The sequence below is a fragment of the Hydra vulgaris genome, chromosome 09, assembly GCF_038396675.1.
Source record: "Hydra vulgaris chromosome 09, alternate assembly HydraT2T_AEP".
Lineage (NCBI taxonomy): Eukaryota > Metazoa > Cnidaria > Hydrozoa > Anthoathecata > Hydridae > Hydra > Hydra vulgaris.
Window position 1 is genome coordinate 40,148,371 of NC_088928.1, and position 10,806 is coordinate 40,159,176.

The window sequence follows — 10,806 nt, forward strand, 5'->3', positions numbered from 1 at the left end:
TACTTAGAATTTTAAGCTTTTTATAAATAACAAATAACAAAAAAACTTTTTAACATAAAATGTATACCTTTTCTCAAAATAAAATGTGGAAATCAAATACCAAAAAAATAATAACTGTCTAAGATTTTAAAAAAGCACCAATAGCAGTTGTAACAATGTTTAGTATTTAAAATTGTGTATACAAACATAAAAAAATGAAAACATAAGCATTTCTTCTATTTCCAGAGTCAACCTATTTCGTCAAGGAGAATAAATTTGTCCTCCACAACGTATGAATGTATATATATGAAGAGCCCATTTGCAAAAGTCCGAGTAGATTCACTTTTCCCCTTATTATTATTTCACGCAATGCTTTATGGCATTTGTATGTACAGAAAATCAAAAACTTGCAATGCATAGTTTTTTTAATTTTTAATTAAAAAAACTATGCATTGCAAGCTCGTACATAGATAACAGTTCGTACATAGATAACAGTTTTCTCTCTTATAATTAATTATATTTACGCTAAAATCTTATAACCTCCGCAGGTGAACAACTGCATTTTAATATACACAAATATTTGTATTAACTGCATTGCAGTTTGTATTAATTTGTATTAACTGCATCGTATTAACTGCATTGTAATATAAACAAATATTAAACGTAGATGTAGTTGATTTTTGTTAGAGAAGCTTGTTTGAAGTATATTTTACAAGTATACATAAGTAAATGAATATATAATTAACTCTATAAAACCCTAGCATGATTCCACTAAATGCAACATTTTGTATAATTACACGCAAGGAATTTAATAGTAATGAAAATAAAATAATCTCTAAAGATGTAACTTAATGGTCAAAAAGACAACATCTCTGTTTCCGATAACACATCAACATATATTTACGTATATAGATATATCAGACGATATATCAGACGATATTTCGAAAGACGAGCTGCTAAACATAAAATAGCTGGTTATCAATTATTCAAAGAGAACTATGTAAAATTGATTAGAGTTAAACCAAATATTTTATTATATAGAATTAAACCAAGGAATGACAACGGCTGCGTTAATTATTGAAATAAAATTTGGCCAAAATCATTTTTGTGAAATATTTATTTAACGAGCAAATGAAAAAATGTTTAAAAATTTAAGCCTAGTCGTAATGAAAAAAATGCTATATTGTGTGGACCATTTAATTAAAACTAATTTGACTGGAGAAAAGCGGTTAAGTCTTATTTTAATTTTGCGTTTGTTGTTGCGTTTTTCACTTAATTAGTTTCACTTAAATAATTTCACTTAATTCACAAATAATCTAATTAAGTGAAATTATTTAAGTGAAACTAATTAAGTGAAAAACGCAACTCGCATATTGTGTATTAAAAAGTAAATAAAAAGTTCTTTTGTTTCAAAAGTATTATAACAAAAGAGTTTGCATAAATTAAGAAATTTTTAAAACTTTGTACGTTACATTAAAAACATGAAACCTAAAATTTAAGAAGAGTTTATCAAAATAATATTATTTATACATTTACACTTCATTTTTATTGCGCTTTTTTAATTAAAAAATGCCATGACCACGAGCATTTCGTTCTATTGAGACAAGAATTACAATAAAAGAAAAGAAAGTGCTATAAGGCTTTATTTACAAGCTTCATTTACAAGCTATTTACATACATTACATGAATTTGTTGGGAGAAACTCAGTCACAAAAAATATATAATTTTTACTTATCAGGTTTGAATATATTAAAAAGAAAAGATAAAAATTTTTTAAAAACGGATTTTTATTACTAGACATAACAAAACATTTTTTTTTTTGCTTAATATGATGTTTCATAATTATGCAATAATATTTTGTAAAGCGCTTTTTAATTTTAAATATTCTTAGTTTTTTTGTTTACGTACATAAAATACGACTCAACCATTAAAGCTTGCGATAATATTAATTAATGTTGAGAGAATAATTCAAATTAAATCAAAAACTAAAGAATACAAAATCAAAAATGGATTAAAGAACAAAATAAAATACTTACTGGAGTAATGAAAATGAAGATGTTGCTCATCAATGGTTAAAAGAAAAAGTTAACTGTGATGCTAAAAAGTGTGATCTTGTTATAAATCCTAAATGCCATGGCTGGTTTTAGCCCTGATGGGTTGTGTATTAACTAAGACAGCTACAAAATGATTGAAGTAAAGTGCTCTTTTTTAAAAAGAAATCTTTGTGTACAAAATGCTTGTTCCAATAAAACTTTTTATTTGGAAATAGTAATAGACAGCAAAAACTAAAAAACAAACTTTGTTGACTTTTTTTGAAATTGACTTTGTTTTATACAAAAATGAAGACTTTTTTGTGCAATCAATTAAATTTGAAAATGAAAACTGGTTCAATAATTTTATCTTGTTTAAATACATTTTATTTTCAGTTTATAATTAAAAAAAAATTTGAAAGGATGTAAAAGTATGTAAAAATTATTATAAGAAATTAAAATTTTTAAATTCTTCAATATTTTCTTTGTCGGGAATTGCATAAAATAATTTTTATGTTTTACTTAGTTGCTAAAGCATTTAGGTACACAACATGTAAAATCCGGACTTCTTTTTTTGTTTGTTTTTTAGTTGAAAAACATTGTTTGGTGCACTTGTTGTTATCTTTTCTTCGAAGTCTTATATATTGCAAAGTTTAACTCAAAAATTTTCTTTTTGCGTTTTACATATGGGCTCCTCATGTATTTGAAGAGTAATTAAATAATCACATTTAAATTTAAAACATGACTTGGAGTTTCACACTTTATGCGATCATCAGACGTTAAAAACAAAAAACATTGTTTATCTTTTCAAGTAGAAGTTTAAACTAAAAAACATTGTTTATCTTTTCAAGTAGAAGTTTAATCTAAAACTAACAGTAAAAAGTAACTTAAAAATTGTAAATTTTCTCAATGTCACGTTTAACCTGCCAGAAAATACTTTTCAGCCATACAGAAAACTAGGTGACCACCCACTATACATTAACGTAAATTCTAACCACCTTCCTAGTTTTATTAAATCCATACTAACCACGGTATCCAACCAAATTAGCAATATTTCATCTAGCATAGAAGTTTTCGATAGAGCAACACCATTTTACAATAGGTGGTATAATCAAAAGATTACTTTCCAAAAAAACCTTGCCTTAACAAAACCAAAATCAAGATCACTAAACATTATTTGTTTTAATACCTAATTTTCACAAAATGTAAGAACCAACATTGCAAGAAATTTTCAAAATCTAATTAAAAAGCATAAGTTTTGCAAAATCTTTAATAGGTATAACTTAAAAGTCAGTTATAGCTGTCTACCCAACATTGCAAATATTATTAACTCACACAGTAAAAAATATTATCTAGTATTTCTAATATAATCTTTCCAACATATAACCACCGGCAAACTTCCTCTGGCAAATATCCACTAAAAGGTATGTCTCGGTAAAAACATAACTTACTGTAACGTTAGAACAACGTTACCACAGGATAATGTTTTTAATTATACTGATTTAACAGAGCACACCTTTAAAGATCGCTGCTACAATACTGCTTTCAATGCGAAAGTAAAACGAATTCTACAGAACTTTCTAAGTAGGGGAACCTGTTGTACCTTTGACCACGTTGTACCTTAGGTCGCTCCACCCTGTCGGCCTACTATTATTATTTAAAAAAACATGAAGTGCCATTTGAAATAATAGTCTGTGACAACTCTTTTTACCGTAAAAGATTATACTTGGGTTGAATTGTTTCAATCCACGAGAAATTATCATTTTTGGCTCTTAAAAAGTAAATATTTGTGTTCATCTTATTTTGATATTAAAACAGTCACAAACTGTTGCTTAAATAATGTTCGACATAATTAACATTACCCAACATCTTTTTTTTATTGTTGCTGTTATGGAAAAGTTTGAATGATTATTTCTTACGGTAAATGGGGATTAAGACGATAATTGTTAAAGAAATCCATCTCGTGTACCTTTGAACAGACTAGGACATTGTACCTTTGACCGGCAAAAGTTGTTTCCTCAGTTATTTGCGAACTTTAAAAGGCCAAATTTATGAAATTTGTTATCGAGTTTATCAGGTGGCTGTACTTTATTGCTCTTGCATGCATTATTGTTTCTAGTATTATGGAAATGAAATAATTCCACTGATTTGTAATGCAACTCGCCATTTATTCTTGGACCACTACTACACTTGCGATGATCAATTTTGTCAATTAAGTTAGTTTGGACAGCTGTAGCAACATTATAATCAGGTTTTTATTTTATTACTTTATTTTTGCATAACTATAGGGAATTAAATGCATGAAAATAGTTAATCATTTTGGTTAATACATTTTTAATTAAAATGCCAATTAGCAAGGTTAGTGTTTTTCGCAAGAAGATTTCCGAAACGGATATGCTTAATGCAGTGAATTTTGTGCTTGATCAAAAAATGAGTTTAAGTGAAGCTGCAAGATATTGCATTAAAAAATCAACTTTGATATATCAGTTGAAACAGTTTAAAAAATCTGGAAGCTACAAATATTCATATCCACATAAAAAACCAAAACAATATACTCAACAGAATAATTAATTTTGGTAAACTACTTGGCAAATGCTGCAAATATGCATTACAGACTTACATTAAAGCAGATCATATCCTTTACATATGAGTATGCTTTAGCAAATCATAAAAAAATTGAAACTTTATGGATGAAAAATAAATGTGCTGGTGAGCAATGGCTCCGAGATTTTCGCAAAAGATATAATAATAAGTTATCTCTACGTAAACCACAGCCTACAAGTCTTGGTAGATCTTCTGCATTCAATAAAGAAACCGCAAGAATTGTGTATAAAAATTACAAAAATGCTTTAGAACGTTATCATTTTGAACCATCAAACATTTGGAACTGTGATGAACAGGAATTACCACAGTCTACCGTCTACTCTAGCGTCAAAAGGCAAAAAACAAGTTAGGAGCATGACTAGTACTGAACGAGGCAATAATGTAACCATGATTGCAGCTATTAATGCTACTGGAAATAATATCCCACCATTACTTGTATTTCCATGTATTTAATTTAAAGACTACATTTTAAATAATTGTCCTTCTGGAAGTGTAGAAGCAGCTATTAAGTCTGGATGGTCAAATAAAGTTATTTTTGTGCAATTTCTTGAACATTTTATCAGTAATATACAACTATCAATTGAAAAACCTGTTTATTTATTAATGGCTAACCATAAGAGTCATGTAAACATTTCTGTTATTGAGTTAGAAAAAAAATCAAGCATAGTTTTAATGACAATTCATTTTCATACAACCCATAAAATGCAACCTCTCAATCGTGGTGTTTTTGGACCATTTAAAACTTTTTATAACAATGCCATGAATAATTGGATAATATCACCAGGCAATGCTGGTAAACCAGCTTTAGTTTATGATGTATCTTATTGGTCAAGCTTATCCTCATGCTTTTGTACGAAATAATATTGTAAATAGTTTTAAATGTACCAGATTTTATCCATTTAATGAAAATACTTTTACTGATATTGACTTTTAAGCTGCAAATGTTACTGATAGACCAATAGTGAGTACTGAAACTTGCATTTCTAATGAAAGTATTAATTCTAAAACTGATCCTGCCAGTTTACCATCAAAATTGTCTATTGTTTTAGGGAAAATGGCTCCTGTGAGTTTACCATCGACATCATATATTGTTTCACCTGAAATAATACGACCTCGCCCCAAAGCCAAATTAAAAAAAATAACTACTTTAAAAAGGCGTAAGGATAAATCACGTATTTTAACTGATACACCTGAAATTATAGTTATTTTAGATTCAAAATCAAATAACCAACAATGTAAAAATTTCTCCTCAAGAAAAAGAAAAAAAAAGGCAAAACAGATTATTTTTAGTCAGTTTAACACGTGTTTAAATAATGAAAGTTCTGATAAAATTGTTTTTGGAGTAAATATACTGAAAGTAAAATTGTTTCTGGAAATTTTTTAATTGTCAAGTTGGCCGGAACTAAATACTCTAGACTTAATATCGCAGAAGTTATAGAAGTTGCTGGTATAGTTTACAAAATTAAGTATCCTAAGAAATCAGGAGACTTTGTTAACAAATTTATTCAAGAAGATGACAATATTTATGAGTGGAACTTGAAGATATTATTATGAAACTTCCACCACCGAGTACTTGTCATAGTTCATTTAAACGTCTATATCTTGTTTGATCTTGATCTGACTTCTTGTAATAATTAATGTATTATACTCTTTTATTATTGTATTTTTTGTTGTTATCATTAAAATATTTTCTAAGTAAAAAACGTTATGGTCATATGTAAATGAATATAGACCACTAGCTAGTATAAATTATAGAAATATATTTTTGCTCTTTTCTTATCTAAAATAATAAAAATAACTATTATATTTTGTACTATTAAATCGCATATTTTGTACTATTAAATCGCATTTAATGTTTTGGACCCTAACCGTAATCATCCCATGTAAGTAACATCTAACTAAAGAAAATATGTGACTTTATCAAAATGGTAATAATAACTGATTTCATAAAAAATAATTATTAATACTATTAGTTATGCTGACTGACGTAATTTCGATACACAATCTTTGGAAGATTGAAAGAATTGATTTTTTTAGGCAATTATTTGTTTAGACAATATATTGTTTTAGACAATTAAGTAAGGATTAATTACAAATTAGTTATATTTGTTTTTTTTATTGACATGAGGTAAGCCAGAAGTTTCTATATAATATATAACAAGCTAAAATATTAAAAAAGTCCAAAAATTGCACGATATTTAATTGTGACATTTTGGTCAGAAGAACAACGCGCATTTATCAAAGGTACTACGTACGTGTTGTACCTTTGACTGGTTGACTTTTTTTTTAAAACGCGGGAGAAAAATACTTCTTGGTCGAATGAGAAAAAAGTCTCAAGTAAAATTATGAAAATATGAGAGAATATTATAAAGTTAAAATTATTTATATACTGCTCTCTGTTATAATAAAATAAGCATAGTTTGTGTAGCAATCAGTTTCTAGATGTCACTTTATAAAATATACTGTAAAATATCAATTTAAGTGAAATATATTATTCACACTTATTATTTTGCTCGCCACTGTATATATATATATATATATATATATATATATATATATATATATATATATATATATATATATATATATATATATATATATATATATATATATATATATATATATATATATATATATATATATATATATATATATATATATTACATTATATTATATTAGGAGTGTTCATATTTCACAAAATATTTTTCTGGAATATGTATGCTAAAGGATATGTAATCATAAATGATTTCAAGATATTATTTTGATTTAAAAAAAATTTCACCAAAGTTTTGAGAAGTTTGTAACTTTTCATATAATTTCAGATGGAGATCTGAATTACATAAAAATATGTATACGACTTATTTGTTAGTTTTTCTAGATCAAGCTTAGAATAATTTGGCACATATGGCTTTATGGGATCACCTTGCTACAACTTGATTTTTAAAACAGTAATGGTCTAGACGAAAAGGAGGTGGGTGGGGGTTGGAGGTTGCATTAAATTTGAGAAAAAATTGAAAATTACTTTGCTACAACATGGTTTTTTTTAATTTTACCGTTAAAAAATTCGTGATATAATCAGAGATGTAGGTCTCGAGATTAAAGTCTTGGTCTCGAGACGCCGCGAGACTCATATTTAACTGTCTTGGTCTTGGTATTGGTCTTGAAGCCTAAAGTCTTGGTCTTAGTCTTGGTCTTGAAAGCCTAGAATCTTGGTCTTGGTCTCGGACCTCTACTGTCTTTTACTTTCTTGATTCTTACCAAAAATATCAACTCAATGAATAGATTAGTTATTATTAAAAGTATCGACTGGCTTCTTAAAAAAAAAAAGTTTCTCAAAACTAAAATTTACCTGACTAAAGTGTGTCAAATACCCGGCTAGCCGATTAAATTCGTAAAAAAGCTGACTATAACTTGAAAATCACCTTGTTGGGGGGCGGAGGAACTCCCTCTCCTCCTCCCTCCACACACACATGTCGTAAAATCGCCTCTGATGATAATATATTAAGATAATTAAATATGATCTATTATAATTTATCTAATATTTCTAAACTAATAAGTAATAATTAAATTCCAAATAGTAATAAGTTTTTACTTTCGTTTTGTGGATCTTTCTCGAATGACCACGTGCATTTTGAAAACTTCATATGAACGAAAAACTATAACTTAAGGTTTATGTTTTTATTACAAAAAAGTTTTTATTTCATTTTTATTTCAACACATTTGTTAAGTCTTATTTGTTGTTGTTGTATTGTTGTTGTGTTATTGTTGTATTGCTTTCTTTTTATAAATTATTGAAGAAAGTATAAAATACGCCCTCTTTCAAGTTTAGAAGAGCCTAGTAACTAATTAAAACTACTTTAAAAACGAAAGGTAAACGGTAAACTTTATCTGGAGGAATAATTTTTAGATATTTTAAAATCTGTTGCATTATGTTATGTAATCTATGTTGCAACAGTATTACGAGAATCGTTCCAGTTATGGAACTTAAAAGAACAAAGAGTGATTTTTAAAACTTTGATGGAGGAAAATGTTCCGAAAACACTAAATCAGTTAAGTGTGGACAACTTACTATTTAGTAACTAGTACTTAAGGCTAACAAATTTGAAAGCCATGTGGTTTTACTGGTCGTAATTTTATAAAGTAATTTTAATATAGTATATTTTACCAGTAATTTCATTTACTGGGTGGTAAAAAGAAAATATAATATAATTGCGTTTCGTTTAGGTTTTTCTTGGTCTTATTTTTTTTTTTTTTTAAGTTTTTATAAACCCACAAGTCAAAATTTAATAAAAAGTCAAAGATTTCTTTGTTTAAATCATCTAATGACAAGTTATTGTTATAAATTCGCAAAGATTTTTTTTTTATTAATGCGAATTTGCAACAAAATTAATTAATATAATAAACCAAGAAAAAATTATATATATATATATATATATATATATATATATATATATATATATATATATATATATACATATATATATATATATATATATATATATACATATATATATATATATATATATATATATATATATATATATATATATATATATATATATGTATATATATATATATATATAAATATATAAATATATATATATATATATATATATATATATATATATATATATATATATATATATATATATATATATATATATATATATATAGCCAATATTGGCTATATATATCAAAATATAGGCATTTTATATTGGTCCAATATTGTTAACAATATATAGTCAATATTGAGATAAATATTGTACCAATAAGCATGGATAATGCTTGCTATTAGGGTATTATTTACAAATTTATTTATTTACCTCCTGAAAAATTCAGTAAACGTTAGTTAATATATTGTTTCCCTCGATGATTTTTAAAATATCTGATTTTTCAAATGAAAATTTTAGTTATCTGTCAAATGTGTGTTCTTAACTGATTGGAAACCAAGTTCCTATGGTGTTGACCTGCAATCAGAATCTATTAAATATGGAGACATTTATTTTCAAAATTTGACCGGAGGATATGATTTTGGAAAACGATTTCTTTATCATATGGTGTGGGCTATGCAAAATTTCAAGTTTGATTATTTTTTAAGACTCGACGATGATTATTTTTTATGTCTTGAAAGATTTCTTTATGAAATACCCATGCCTCCTAATAAGCTTTATCATTGGGGTTGGATTCATTGTATTGAAGATTTGGTGCGTCCTGACGAAAGCATAATTTTGCTATCGAGGGATTTAATTGAAATATTTTTAGGTCAAGATCCAGAAACAATGTTATGTCATAGGTGGGCAGATCAAATGATTGGAATTTGGATTAACACAATGAGTTTGCCTAGCTTTCATTATAGACATGATATCCGTTTACATCATAATCCACCTGCTTCTTTTGTTGAAAAATTTAAAAATGAGAAAAATATATGTAGTACGTACATAGGAGTTCACGGCAGTTATCCAAATCAAATGAAAACTTTTTGGAAAAATAGAGGTATTAGTAATTTTAACAATAAAAAAACGCTTAACGATCATAGTGTGTATTGCTTTTATAATCAATATATGAATTGGAAATTATTCCTAAATGAATTTTATGCTGAACCAAAATTATGTATAAATGATGCTCGGTGGGACGGAACGTTTGAAACAACTTATTATTATGGACGGCAGGGAGAATAATTTTCTGAATTTATTTTTTTTCATTACCAATATTTTTATTGTTTTTTCCGTGTAACTTTTTTTTCAAAATATTAAGTAATTACCAACCATTGATTAGTTGTCAAACATCCATATTTTTTAATTGCCATATAATTTTCATTGTGTCATAGTGTTGTTTGCCATCATTTTTTTGAATATATTAGGTAGCATTTATTATAAAATAAATAAATTACATCTATATATAGAAGGTATTTTTTAATTTTTCATTGTAGACATGTTAAAAGAATTACTTTATACATAACTTTTCGGTATTAATGTTTTTTTATTTCCAAGTTTTCAGCATAAGGATAGAAAATTGTATAATCAGTTTATTTATTTTTGCAAAAGGTTGTTCTCTGCAAATAAGGTTGTTTTCTCAAAAATTCAGGAATTTTTGTTCAAAAAGAATCTAAAACGGATCTTTTTAAAAGAAAAGCATGTTTTAATTTTATTTGTGTTAACAATCATAGTAGTAATAATAAAAGTAATGATGAATA

At 26.5% G+C, this 10,806-nt stretch overlaps 1 protein-coding gene across 7 annotated transcripts in view; it reads left to right on the plus strand.

Annotated features, from left to right (window-relative positions):
* Positions 1-10,581, plus strand: part of LOC100197483 (beta-1,3-galactosyltransferase sqv-2) — a 76,851-nt gene extending 66,270 nt beyond the window's left edge. For all 7 annotated transcript variants that reach the window (XM_065805686.1, XM_065805683.1, XM_065805684.1 and 4 more), the window contains one exon: positions 9,524-10,581. In XM_065805686.1, coding sequence (XP_065661758.1) covers positions 9,524-10,291 — 768 coding nt within the window. In that variant the 3' untranslated portion in view covers positions 10,292-10,581. The remainder of the gene's footprint in view (positions 1-9,523) is intronic.
* The last annotated feature ends 225 nt before the right edge of the window (positions 10,582-10,806 follow it).